The following is a 13963-nucleotide window of genomic DNA, read 5'->3' as shown; positions in this document are numbered from 1 at the left end:
TGCCTAGACCACGTGCCATTAGGAGAACAAGTGGTACTGTTCCTTGTCTCTTACTGAAATGTGAAGTGTTTGTTTCGGAGTGTGAGGACTACCTTCATTGCTGTGGGTGGGATTTCTCTGACAGGGTTTGCTGTCTTTCAGCAGGCAGAGCTAGTGTCTGGCCTGTGGTGCAACCCCTACAACAGTGCTCAGAGACCAACCTGAAGAAAAGTGTTGCAAGGGTGTCTAAGCAAGCACCCCTCTGAGGAGGGGCAGGAGGAGGTGGGGCTGCACCAGAGAGTTTTAGTGGCAGAATAAATGGGAAGGTGTAGGGCAGTGCTGTACAGTTAGTCCAGCACACCTGCTGTGTCTCTGTTCTCTTTCCCTGTGATCTGCAAGAGTATATTGTCTGCACCAAATTTCAAAGAAATACATACAAGCAGATTTTTGTTTTGTCTTGTTTTCTTTAAACTTCAGTGACTCAGCAGCAGCTTTCAAGATGACAAGAATTTTGACAGCTTGCAAAGTGCTGAAGACTTTGAAAGGCAGATTGGAGTTTTGCAATGCGTCTGCTGAAGATTGGAGTTTCTCAAGGACTGGTACCAGGTTGTTGAGCATCAAGGTAACAGTAACTGAGCTGTGGTGGTTTAACAGATATGTTTGGCATGCTGAGAGATAGCTTGCTGCAGATAACAGGGCTTACCTAGACAAATAAGATTGAACCAAAGATTTGTCTGAACTCTAAGCAAGGGGGTTGCTTGGCTAAATAGTTTTATTAGCTAAGCAAACACACTTTTTGTGTAGTCTGGAATGGAAATTATAGGATAAATTGCGCCAAAAAGTGGATGTTCGGGGTTTCAGTTAATTATTATATGGTATTTTCTTTAGAAACACCCCACTGTTCTATAGGGCTGATAGCTAACAGAGCAGATCTTTCAGTCCGTATGAGCATGAATCAGCTAGATATTTAAAAAAATGCATCACATGAAGCATGTGATTAATCCTACTGGATCCACAAAGGATCCATTTTCAATATGTTGGAAACCGTGATGACTCTGAGAGTAATTGGAGAGACAGACAAACTTTTGTGAATGCATCAGTGTACCAGCTCTTGATTTACTGGGGCTGGAACCCCTTAGCTCATTTCCCCAACTTTTGTCTGTTGTTACAAGAGCTGCATTTGACCAGCTTTGCTAGTGTAACTCATGTAGGTGTGGCAGAGTACAGTGGTGTAAATGGGACTTTCTGGGTGAATCCTGTAGCCCTGGCAGTGTTTTGTCACTATGCGCTTTGCATTGAAAAGGTGCTCTTGCATGTGTATCCTCTTGAATCAACGCTGTAATTGGCAACCAGAGGAGTGATGTTTCAACAGGTGGTGGGGAAGAGCTCTTAGACTTGGACACCCAGTGGATGCCACCTTACCTGGCAGGTTGGAGTAGAGTGCTGATCAGTATTATTTCTGTCCATGGAGGACTAGGATTTCTTTTACCTGTCCCACAGCTACTGATTTTTTCAGGAGTTCTCTCAGCTCCTGGCAACAGACCCATTAGTTTTTAAACAAAAATTGGCTGCAAAGAAAAACTGCATAAGAGTCATCCCTATTTTCATCCTTTCCTTCAGCATATGAGTTCTCAGTTCAGCATTATCTCACCTGCACTGAAAAGCAGAACCTGTGTTGTGACTAGTGTTCTTGCTAATGGACCTGTCTTCTCCTTCCTGAGAGTGCCCAGCAGGCATGAACCATTACTGTGTTCACGGTCTTAAAACACAGCACAGTAATCTTCCTCCCAGCAGATTGATCCTGACTGTGTAATCAGATCTGGTTTAGAAGGAAGTTATTCATCCTTGTGTTGACAACAGGAGTCCTACTTGTGAATTAGAAAGCCATTATGGTTACCACTTTCTGCAGCTGCACCATTTGAAGAGGAAGCAGGGGTCTGAACTGAGGAGCAAGTTCCTTGGTTGTTCCTCAGACTGGTGAAGCTATGTTGGTTTGGCACTGACTGCACGTGAAAACTATGTCAGAGCCCTCAAGTGGGGCCATGCTGTCTCACATCTTCCAGGGTGGGTGCCAGTTTTTACTGTTCCATTTTGAAATCTTGGGACTGTCTAGACACACCAAGTGTCTCTTGGTGTGACAAAACAAACTGTGACACAGTTTGAACAATCTTTTCTCTTTGGGATTTGTGCTTCAAGTTGAAATGGGATAGGAGAAAATGGAGATGATTTTACTGCCAGTATTGCTGGAGGAGTGGAACCTGTGAATGCACTAAGAGGTGCTGTTGACAAGTGTCACAGTGTCTAGGGGACAGGATTCATACTTGGCTACTTGGTTTATGGCTGGGGATGGCCTGTAGCATCAGTAAGCTGTTGCTATGTATTGTAGAACAGGAGTCTATGAAGGTACATTCAAGTTCACCAGGGTTTTAGAAACTGTCAAGCTGACTGAGCAGGACTGCTGGAATGGCATCCTTGCTTGTCTCTATTGCCTCTGATACCTCTCTTGCTTTTTGGAGCTGGTTCAGTTATATCTGCCATGCTCTAGAGTACAGCAGTTTAAACCTTGTGATGCTCAAAGTGAGTTAAAAGATGCTTCAGTCAGCAGTGATAAGTCTGCTGCAGTAAAAGGCATCTCCCACTGGTGAAGCTTTGTAGCCATGGTTAGGATTGCTGGTTCAGCTTTTGATGAGACATCATCTTTCTTTACACATCCCCGGATAATTCTCGTAGGCACCTGCAGTAGGCTGGATCCGTTGCATTCTTATGCTGATGGATTAGCATCTGAAGTTTGGATTTGGTATCTTAAATGACAGATTGATGGTGTTAGGTACATGTTTTGTCACTCATTCAAGGACTGCACGACGACAAACTTACAAAGTCATATCTCATAAGGTTGAGGCATCCAATTAGGAAGTTTCATGTTCATGGAAGACTGCTGTCCTACTCTGATGGAGTTACAATACCAGCTGTTCTAACATCTACCTAATTCTGTGCTTGTAAAGCTAAAAAGTGATTGCTTAAAACCAACGACACCAATGCTGAAGGCAAGGAGAATGGATACCTGTTAAGAAAGCAATGCCAAGAGAAACCATTGGGAGCTATTTTAACCTCAGTCCTAACAATTGCAAAGACACCCGAGGTGGGTCAGAATGAATTTATTTCTGTTTCAAGGTGTATGACAGGATCTATTGCAGGGCAGCCAAGAACTACTGTGCACCTGAATGCTGAGTCTGGCGGAGCATTTGTACCGGCACTGTGACTGGCTGGCTCACCACAAGGTGTGGGGCTAGCCAGCCAGCCCCAGAGAAGTGTCTTTCTGACATATATTACGTGACATCTTCTGCCTTGGCATTGACAATGTTTTTTTCCTTATTAGACTTGATTATTTGAGTTTTAGCTGTCAGAGTGGATACTTGAACTCATGGAGAGTAAGAAGGCTGATATATGGTGTATTTTAAGAGCCTGTGGTCCTGAGATCTCAGGTCAGATGTTTAATGCCACCTTTGCCAGAAGCCATGTGATTCTGTTTGAATTCAGAATCTGAGATACAAAAACTTGAACCTTTCCTGGCCTGGGGCTTTTACTTTAAGAAAGTGACAGGCTTATACACCTTTTTCCATGAGACATACAGAAGCAGAAGAGACTCTCTACTACGCATATGCAAGCAGTAAAGCAGCAGGCCTGAGGGAAAATTTAAGGATAAGTGGTCCTAAAAAAGCCAGCCTATTGCATACTTCATGTCAGCGTGTGGAAGTTAACTGTAGTTCTGGGACAAGTGACCAAGTAGTGACTTATGGCTGGGTTTGGTGTTCCAGCCATCATTAGAGGTAATAGATATTTGTAAGAAGTCCAGAGAAAGAGTGAAATGCAAAGTAATTAAGTTGTGTGGGCTAATGGCAGTATAGGTAATGATCCCATTCTCCCATTATTGCAGGCTTAAATGAGCATTTAGTTGCCTTTTATTGCTTTTTCTCAGTGGGCTATTTTAGGGACCATAACAAAATACAATGAAAACATGTTTCTAACCTATGTATAAGCTAAGTAAAGTATTAGAGAGCATGAGGGAGAGGTGGCAGTTTTAGTAGAGTGCCTAATAATTCTTCTGCCAGGTCTGCTTTGTGCTCAGTTAAACTCAGCCTGTGTCGGGAAACACCATTGTAGGTGAGCAGTGAGAAATGTGGGGACTCAGAGGTCCATATTTCCCTAGTGCATCCCTTCCATTCTGAAAGAGAGATGGAGCATCCGCGAGTGAAAGAGGGGCACGGAGACCAGATCAGAGACTCCTGTGGGGTCTCTGTAGGGGTGCTTAGCATCACTCTTTTTGAGGTAATCAAGCTTCTTTATAATTCAGGAATGGGCAGAGAGACTGCAGCTCAAAGCTCGTATCGTTTAGTGCTCATCTGAGGCCAATGTAGTTAAATGGGGATGTAAAGAGTAGTATGAGCAATAAATAGATGGCTTGTAACAGTATAGCTGGCTCAGTAAGGAGAGGATTGGGAGAGCTACAAAAACCACTAGGAGCAAGCTAAAAATATAGGTAGAAATGAGATGGAGAGAAGGAAAATTTTTGAGCACTGGCTTTAGAAACTATTTCAGATTACTGTTAAAAGGCTTTTCAAATATATTTTGAGGCAGGTGGAAAGTAACTGAGAAAATGACTGCATGAGAAGCAGAGGGATGGGTGCGGTGAAAGATCAGTCACAAGCTACTCCGCTTCTCTCCCTCTGGAGATGAAAGTGAAGGGGAGGTAAAACGGGGCCTGTTCCCTTAGAGACGAGGGGAACTTAATGAGCTTCTGCTGTAGGGGAGAGAAGGGCTGCTCATTTCCTTGGGTGCTCAGTGACTTCTACTAGGTGCCTCACCTGCCTCAGTTCCCCCATCCCCCTTTGATTTTTGTCCCAAACAAATATTTGTGGCATTGTCAACAGCCTTAAGAAGAGTTCAGGTTGTAGGAGCTGTGACTTTTCTACTATGGTACCTGTGTTGCGTTTCTGGCTTTGCTTTGTCTTTGGCTTGGATGGTAAAAGAACTAATCCAAAGCTTCTCCCTAAAGTTAGCCTGAGTGTGAATCTTTGGTGTATCCCAAGAGACTGACCTGGCTTCTGATTCATTCATTATTCTTGCCCTATCTTATCTTAATTTTAGCCAGAAGCAAATGTACCAAAATAGAATTATACATATATATATTTTATATATATATATATAGGGTTGGCAAAGAAAGTCTTGACTGTTAGCCACGTCCAATAGTTTTCCAGCCTGTGATGGCATAGTACTCACAAGAAGAGACATTTTTCTATCAAAGAGAAAACTCCTCTGTTGTTGCTGGTTATTTGGTCTTGACAGAATGGATGTAGCCCATTCCTTGCACCAGCTTTCTTCTGTAGAAGTCTGGTGGCTTTTGGTTTCTTCTGCACTTCTGGTATGTTGGCTGTTACTTAGCTAGCCAGATTTGTGTGCCAAGAAATGCGGCAGAGGCTGTTGTGCTGTGTGAAATCACGATGTGCCTTAGAAAAGAGATGTTTTATCATCATCTTACTGGACGGAAATGAACTGGTCTGCACTGAAATTAAGTCCCATCCGTGTCTCTGCCATACATCAGTGCCCGTCCTGGCTTCAGTATTTGGCATACTCATAGTCCTCCAGCAGCCCAGTGTTCAGAGTTCAGCTTGGCCTTGCCAAATAAACTGAGGCATTTCTTTGGAGGGAAAAAAATTGACTTCTTTGACTAATTACTCCGTGAAGCAAGTAGAAAAGAGGAAAAATTACCTGTTCACTTGCCAGTACAGGAGTTTATATCAGACCCACTGAAAAAAGCAAATTGTGCTGCAGATCTTTACTACTTTACTACTACTCCTACTACTACTACATCCTGTAGATGGGAAGGGCTGCTAAAGTAGGGAACTAGAGTGGAACTAAATTAATCTCGGTTTTTACCTTTTTTTTTTTTTTAACTGCTACAATGCTTTGTTTACTTCATGTGTGAAGTGCTTAGTGAAGTGGGACCTAACTAGTTAACTCTTCAAGTTGCTTTGACAAAATGCACAAAATCTAGCAGTACCACAGCAGCAGCATGACTCTTTCTGATAGCTATCTCGGTCCTCAAAGCTCTTCAAGAGCCCTGCAGCCTCTCTGGAACACAAGGAACTCTGCTAAAGGTAAAGCTACTGGCATGTAGGAGGGAGAAATCAGATTGCAAATGATGTGTTTCACATTGGAGGTGTGTTTCTAAGAAGCATTTTAGCTGAGACTACAACAGATGCTTATCCAAGACTACGTGGGGATGCTTCTGAGAGGAGTGGACACAAAAGGAGCTCATGGAAGCTCTGGGGTTTTTGTTTATTTCTTGCTTATTGTTTTTTTTTGAAAGTGAAAATCTCTCCTAACTAATCCCTGATTGAGCCAACTAGCCTTCTCTGTAGCCTGTAAATCACTTTTCACATTAAAAGCAAAACTGAAAGACAAGGTAGGCTGGCAGCTTAGGGATATGGCAACACCTCCGCTGGAAATGTAAGCAAGAATAATTGCTTCTAGAATGCTCAATAAACAAACCAACCACTTAATTAAGAATAATAAATCAAGTAGGGGAAGGAAACATTTTTACATCTATGCCTTGGTATAGCTGAACTTGCAGGCAGGTTATGATTGCTCAGGGACATTCTTCTGTGTTACCTGAACACTGTATAGGGGCTCTAATAGTACAACAGGGGCTTCTGTTCAACAGAAATTATTTCTGTGCTGTTCTGGTGTATAGAAGGGCAGGTGATCAGTGGTGGAGGAAGACATGCAGATTCCTGTCAGGTACTATAGTGAGGGTGAGGATCTAAAGGTCACAGTGATTACTCTGGATTTTGGCCCTCAGGAGTCAGATGGATCTTAACTTTTCTGGTCATTCCACTGTTGCGGACTTTGCTTCCTGAAGGTTTCTTCCAGGCTATGTTTGCAGTTGGGGCTGCAATTCAGGTGATTACCCCAACTTGTACCAACCGGTGGTAGGACTGTCTTGAACTGGAGTTGATATTTGGGTGGACTCAAATACATGGCCTGCTGGTGGAAGGGGATCTATCTCTTGAAACCAAAGCTGAGAGAAACCAGTTTTTACAGTCAGTCTCCCATGTCAGCAGTGTGGGCTGGGTTTTCAGCAGGCATCACAAAGGGCAGAGGTCCTGTCCAAGGCCCAGTCTGAGGCACCCAGGCGACCTCTGTGTTTTGTAATGCTTTGACTGTGTGGCAGCTATCTGTAATGAGAGGCTTAGTAAGATTAGGGAGCTGACCAAACTAATTTTTATTTGGGCTAAATTATGGTGTTTAGCCACAAAACCTGTATTTATATCTGGGGAAGGGGGGGGGGGGGGGGGGGGGGGCGGGATTTTGGTGTTGCTGACTATCCCACCCAATGGTGTAGGAAGGTTTCAGAAATGATGGCTAAACCTTTTGAGAATGACTGGATGTTTGACATTAATGAGGAAAAAATGCAAAGCTAAAAGCATCTGAGATGCACAGAATTCAATTACTTGGCAGTGCAGTTTGATTTTTAGTGTGTTTTGCAGTACATTAGTAATTGATCTGTGCAGTATTTGTAACTGCAGAGGAGCTCTAGATGAGTGTTTGCCATGATTGTTACAAAATGTTCAATGCTGGGAATAAAATTTCTCCTTGCTGTGATTGTTCATCTGATTTATGGCTAATGGAAAGTAGCTGTCTTGCTCCTTTCTACAGCAAATCGATCTTGATTCTTCTTTGAAAAAATCCCAGTAAGAAGAATTGTTCTGTAAAAAAAAAAACCCAATATGAAGTTAAATCATGGTGAGAGCTGCTGCCTGGTGGACACACTTGGCACACCTCCTGTGGCGCAGACCATTGGGGTTCTTGCACTGGTTGTCACTCTGACTGCAGCTCTGTGCCCAGGAGGCACTAGTGTTCCAGAAGTGGAGGATTCTCAGGGCCCAAAAGGTTCATTGTTCAAACTCTTTAAAGCCCAGAAATTCATTGGCAAATCTATTTCCAGCTCTACCTACACTGTCTTCCCCTGCGTGACATTAGAGATCCTGCTGTCTAAAGGAATCTCCCAACTCATTCTGTTATTTCTGTTGTGCTTATACTCCTTTTTTTTTGATAGAAGCTGGAGTTCCCAGGTGGTTTCCCATCCAATGCCCAGATAGGCTAAGAAAGGTTTAGTTTCCAAATGAGGCAAAAGAGGGTGGGTTTAGTCTGGTGTGTTCAATAACCCAGGCCACTGAATCTCTTAATGACTTTTGTAAAAGTCACTCTCTGTGTCCCATTTTCCTCAGCTGTAAAATAGTGATGAAGCCTGTAAGGGATCCCACAGTTAGTGTGGGACACAGTTCTGCTAAACACTCTCTGAAAAAGGTGCAGTTTTATGGGAAGTTTTCCTCTAGGCTGCTTATTCCTTATCTACCTCTTCCAGGACAATTTGTGCCTACCTCTGAGGTAACTGAGACTACAAGTGTGTCTGATCCAGAAGTTCCTCTCTTCTTGAGTACTAAAGCACAATGGACTAACATTTTGAATTTTGCTGCCTGACATCAGTCCAGCTAAGCATACATTTATTTTTAGCAGCTTAGCTGTACAGTTGCAACAGAAGTTAAGCACCTATCAAAGGTCACGGCTGGATGAGAGCCAGCATAGTCAGCAGCCAGCCTTGAGCAAACATTGAGGAGAGAGGTGATCCTTTCCCTACGGAGTTATGATATTGGTTAACTGCAAGATATAATGGGTGGAAGAAATGAACCAAGTGATATAGAAGGGTGATCCCACAGTAAGAGCAGCACATGCTCTGCTTGCGGTGGGTTTTGCCAGCTGCCTTGGCCTCATTAGGAGCACAGTGTTTCCTAACTGAAGGAAGAAGAGCATCAGGAGACTAGTAAAAGGGACAGTGTCTTGGCAGCTGGGAATGGGAGAGGAGTAGGAATACTTACGACGTGAGGCATGAAAGGCAGGTGTCCCAAGTGTTACTTGTATAAACATCAAACCTTTTCCTCCTGTGTCTGAGTTTCTTCATGTGCCTTTCTCTAGGCTCAGACAGCGAACTTGGTGCTGGAAGATGGGACGAAGATGAAGGGCTATTCTTTTGGCTATCCATCCTCCACAGCAGGGGAAGTCGTGTTCAACACTGGTCTTTCTGGGTAAGGCAAAAGCAAATGAGATATAAGCACCACAACTTCTATGGGACCCTGTTAAAGTGTGAAAGCTGCTTTTTGCAAGCTTGTAGGGGCCTGATCCAAGCATGCAGTGTTCTGTATAAGAAAACACTGTGGTCCAGGGGTACACAGAGCAAGATAGTTAATGAAGAGACTTCAGGCAGTCCTCTTGTGTCATAGCATTTGTGGTGATGAGCAGCTTTAAAGGCAGATATAAGTAACCACGGTAGTGAGGTATCCATGTAGGGACCTGATCGCTTCCCAGTGAAATGCAGCCACTGCTGAGTCAGAGCAGAGGAGCTGTCTTTGTGCTCCCTTCAGTGCCCTTATAAAATATAGAGGTTTGAAACATCTGCAGCCTTCTAGGTAATGGAACTTGGTTCCAAGTGCAAAATTTTAAAATCCCAAGGTTCACCTATATGACCCATCTCTTATGACATTTGTTGGCTCTTACCACACTTAAGGATTCATTTAAACTCTGTGCCCTTTCCAGCTAAAGGGTAGGATGAGATTTGTGCCTAACCTAGCATGACTTTCTGTCCTCTTGAGTGGTGGAAGCCAGTGGCTGACATAGGATAGCAGCCAAACACTGCTGGTGCTTTTGTTGAACTGCTTGAGCAGAGGAAATCTGCCCAGAAGAATGAGGCTTTTGGTCAGGAGAGTGACGTGCCCCTGGGGAGGTGAGACAGCTCTGAGGTCATTGGTATTTGAGCTTTTCCTGCAGTCATTCATAGCTGTCTTCACCCAGCTGCCTTGAATTCCCCAAATTCTGGTCTCCTTTGGAGAAACCAGTACTCACAGGATGAGTTTTCAAATGAACTCATTGGTGAGAATGTTAAATTGCTGCAGAGGGGAATCTGTTTGCAAAGTTTTGCATTAGGAGGCGATTATTTAAGTATTTTGACAGCACTAATTACTGGCTGTGTTAATATACCTGCCAACAAGCAACTGTTTAATATAGATCAGAATGATGGAGGGCACCAGAGTTCTCTTCTCAGTGATACATTATGGGCAATAAATCTTGTCACATCACAAAAGTCAAGGAGGACCTGATGGATTAATTTTCTCTCCACATGTTACTGTGGCAGCAGAAGCTGTGTTTGCTCATTTTCTAGTGATATGGAGAGAATGCCCCTGAAAGAGATCTCTTCTGTGCTGGAGAGCATATGGGCATGGAGGGAACATTGAAAATGTAAGCTTGTATCTTCAGAGCACTCCCCAGGAACATAACCTTGATTGATTTGGAGAAGAGGAAGTTAAGAGTTTGCAGCATTGTTGCAGATCATAAAAGTGACAGATCTGCTACTAGTCCAGGGATTGTTGTCCAGTGAAAGAAACCCTGTAGCTTTGCCTAGTGCTCCTGATCACAAAGATCAAGACCTTATGTATCTGTAGGAACCCAGCTACCTCTTTTGATTGATGCAGTAAGAAGCTAGGTGCCTGCATAAAGGAGGTGCCAAGATTTGGGGTCTTTTACAGACTGTCTGGGCACATGGCAGTTTGTCAGTACAGGGAGCAAGAGGCTAGTTCAGGGGTGATTTTGCTGTGGCCACTGTTAAGCCTCAGACCACTGCTTTATGTAAACTGGGTGTTTCTAGATGGTGAGCGAGGTCAGCATGGGCTCTGTACTGGGACGATTAATATGCCGTTCTGTAGAGGACTGAAGGCAGTGGGCTGATTAGCATTGATAACGTGCAGCTGTGGCCTTGCCTCAGCGGCAGCGGGTTGATTGACATGGATGATGTGCAGCTGTAGCTCGTTCCCACAAAGTGGTTAAATAGCCCTGAGGATGGTGGGAGAGGGGGTTGGATGGAAGAGGAGCAGTGTGGTCTGGCCTCTGGAGGAAGGAGATACAGCACAGACAGCAGAAGCTGACCAATGGTAAAGCCTTGTTGTAGCCTACTGGTTTGTTTGTACTTTGACACTGTTCTGCGCTTCATCTCCTCATCTGGACTCCCACCTGCTGACTCATGTCATAGAACTAGGAGGCAAATCAGTTTATGTGCATACAGCTTTCAGGCTTGAAGTAGCTAAAGCTGGTTGAAGTGTTGTCATATTACCCTGGAATAGAGGGCAGAGAGCACTCTTCTAGGGATGGAATGTTGCCTTTTCATTAGAAAAGCATAAGGATGAACTTTTCAGAAACATTCACTCAAAAAAATAAAAAGAAAAAAACTTCGTGTTGCAGCCATCTGTTTCGTGTAAGAACAAAAAGGAAGATAGATTTCCAATTAAGAAAGAAGAATTACAACCCATAAAAAGTTCCCAAGTTTGAAACAACTCAGTAAATGCATTTGCCTCTGATAAGTCTGTGTGTGTTTCCCATGATATTCCAGAAAGAGAACTGATTGACAGGAATTTACTGAAATCAGGCAGGTCTTTGAGCAGGCACAGCAAGGATTAGATCTTGCAGCATCTTTGGAACTCATGTTCCCATCTGCTCCTCTGTGCTTCATAAGGCATTGTGCCTGTTTAAAGGGCATTGAGTCTCAGTGCAGAGCTGTGCCTTCATACCCCAGCCAAACCCAATGGCTCTCTGTCCTTGTTTGCTGGTTACAAATAACATGCAAAGGTTAATTACGTTAGCTTTGTCATTAACAAAGAGTCTTTTGGAAGCATAAGTAATTGACTTGGAAGGAGACAGTAACGCCAAATGTGCACGTGCCATGCACTTACTGCAATTCTGTGATCACACTGCACTTTGTGTGGTTGTTTACCTGCAGCAGGAAGGATAGATTTGAACAACAGGGGAGGCTTACCTGAAAATATTTCATGGCCGTTGTTCATTTGACATGTCATTTCTCAGAGCTGGCTGGTGTGCTGCGTTGTCTGTATCTGCTTGCAACCATTCTAGGTCTATTGAAGGATTTCCCAATGCTTGACAATTAATCTTCTGGCAGTAAGTCCAATGTTCCATAAAAATGTCCCTTGTGACTTGCTGATATCTGGTAGATGGCTGGAGTTGCCAATTATGTATTGTTTAAACAATAATGACAATAATAAATTATATTTTTTATAGGGCAGATTCATCCTGAAGTGTCTTTATGCATTTGGCTAAACATTTTTGTGGATAACTTAATCTGCTTGTAAATTACAGCTGCTTTTGGGTTGAAAGACAGCAATTGTTTAATGGATTGCTGGAACAGTAAAAGGGAGAAAGTGAATGACTGTGTTAATTTGAAGCTGAAGAATAGGAGCATGGACATGTAGTACAGGTTTACCCTGTCCCCCTCTTCAGGGTTGAAAGTGAGACTGGATCTGCTGGATGCAGAGCTGATACTTTGCAAAATCCTAGGTTTGACCCTCCATTGCAGAAGAATACTCCACCACACTTTTAGATCTGTCCTTGCTGAGAAGGGTATTCAGGCTGGTGCTTGAACAAAATTGCTGTTTCTGGGGCTTCTGCCTTGGGTAAAGATATAAGGACAGGCTTTGGGGACTTGTAGCCAGGGTGGACTGCTGAATCCCAAAACACTACCTTCAACTTGCCTTCATCAGAGGTACACAAGCTAAATTCCAAGAACTTAGGAGTCTTCTCAGGTGAAATGTATGGTGTCCCGTGGGTGGGAACCTGGAGATTGCCTAGAAGAGAGGCCAGGCCTCCGCTGGAAGAAGCTGCAGAAGTGGTACCATGGCAGGGTTTGTTGACAGAGCAAGTATGAGGGAAGAACCTGGCCAGAGTAGTTGTGAGGAATCACAAGGGTGATTCATAGCTGCTTCCCTGATCCCCAGACAAAAAGGTAGGCATAGATTTGTCTGCCTGCTCCCCCACAGAAAGAGCAGTTACAGCCTTTAACATCTCAAGACCTGCAAGCTCCAGACTGGGGAAGGGACCAAGTCTGGGCACACAGCTCTGTTGTCTGTTGGCTCTTCAGTTTGAGCTGTTGCCTCTGGTAAGGGCAAGTTCTCACGCTGCATGGAGGGAAGGACACAGTGATGACAAAGTAATGCCTGCATGGTGTGCCCAAAGAATGACCAAGCCCAAGCTGTTATCTGTGGGTCAAGTGATATGCCATGCACTTACTGCAGTTCTGTGGTCACTCTGCGCTTCATGTAGTTGTTTACCTTATGTGAAATCTCAAGGAATATGAGTTTGTTAATAGCTCCTGTGCTTTTCTTAAATGAAACATGAGAAGCCAAAGACTTTCCTTGTTCTCAGTGTCAAATGTTTAATCACAGATGGCAAAGTCAGGGCAGATTCACAGATGTGTTTGCTTTTATACTGAGAATGCTTTCACATGAATACCATTTCTGTCAGTCATATGGGCATTCAGACCTGACTTGTTTTCACTGGCTGTTTTGTTTCTCTTTCAACTCCAGCCTAACATACTTTGCTTCTATTGCTTCATCATCTAGATATCCTGAGGCCTTGACAGATCCCAGCTACAAAGGACAGATTCTTACACTGGCTAACCCCATAGTTGGGAATGGTGGAGTACCTGACACGGCTGCTTTGGACAAAATGGGCCTCAGGAGGTTTCTGGAGTCTGATGGGATCAAGGTAACAGGGTGATGCAGAGCTGATCAAAGGGTAGTGCTAATAGCCTGAGAATGTGTGTCTGTGTGTGTTTGTGTGTGCACAAGAGTTTAATGGTACCCTCATAGAAGTTGGAAGGAATCAATAATACTCAGCCTTTCTTTTTCTTCTTCTGGATATTGTCCTTTGGAGGAATGGTGGCAAAAGATTATCCATCCTGCTTTCTGTACCAGGCCATGTGTTGTCTGAAAGTGGTGTATTTCCCATCAGTGATAGACATGCTGCATTTTTTTGTGAACTGCTGTCCTGGATGACTTTTTTCCCCACATTTCCTTCATTCCTTTCTGCC

General features: G+C 43.7%; 1 protein-coding gene across 1 annotated transcript in view; it reads left to right on the top strand.

Moving 5' to 3' along the window:
* Nucleotides 1–362: 362 nt before the first annotated feature.
* Nucleotides 363–13963, top strand: part of CPS1 (carbamoyl-phosphate synthase 1) — a 100010-nt gene continuing 86409 nt past the window's right edge. Inside the window, exons 1-3 of the mRNA XM_005244438.3 lie at nt 363–601; nt 9013–9122; nt 13494–13638. Of these exons, the coding sequence (XP_005244495.2) occupies nt 479–601; nt 9013–9122; nt 13494–13638 (378 nt within the window). The 5' untranslated portion in view covers nt 363–478. The remainder of the gene's footprint in view (nt 602–9012; nt 9123–13493; nt 13639–13963) is intronic.

The sequence above is a fragment of the Falco peregrinus genome, chromosome 8 (genome assembly GCF_023634155.1).
Source record: "Falco peregrinus isolate bFalPer1 chromosome 8, bFalPer1.pri, whole genome shotgun sequence".
Taxonomy (NCBI): Eukaryota; Metazoa; Chordata; class Aves; order Falconiformes; family Falconidae; genus Falco; species Falco peregrinus.
This window is presented reverse-complemented; position numbering and strand designations above follow the sequence as displayed.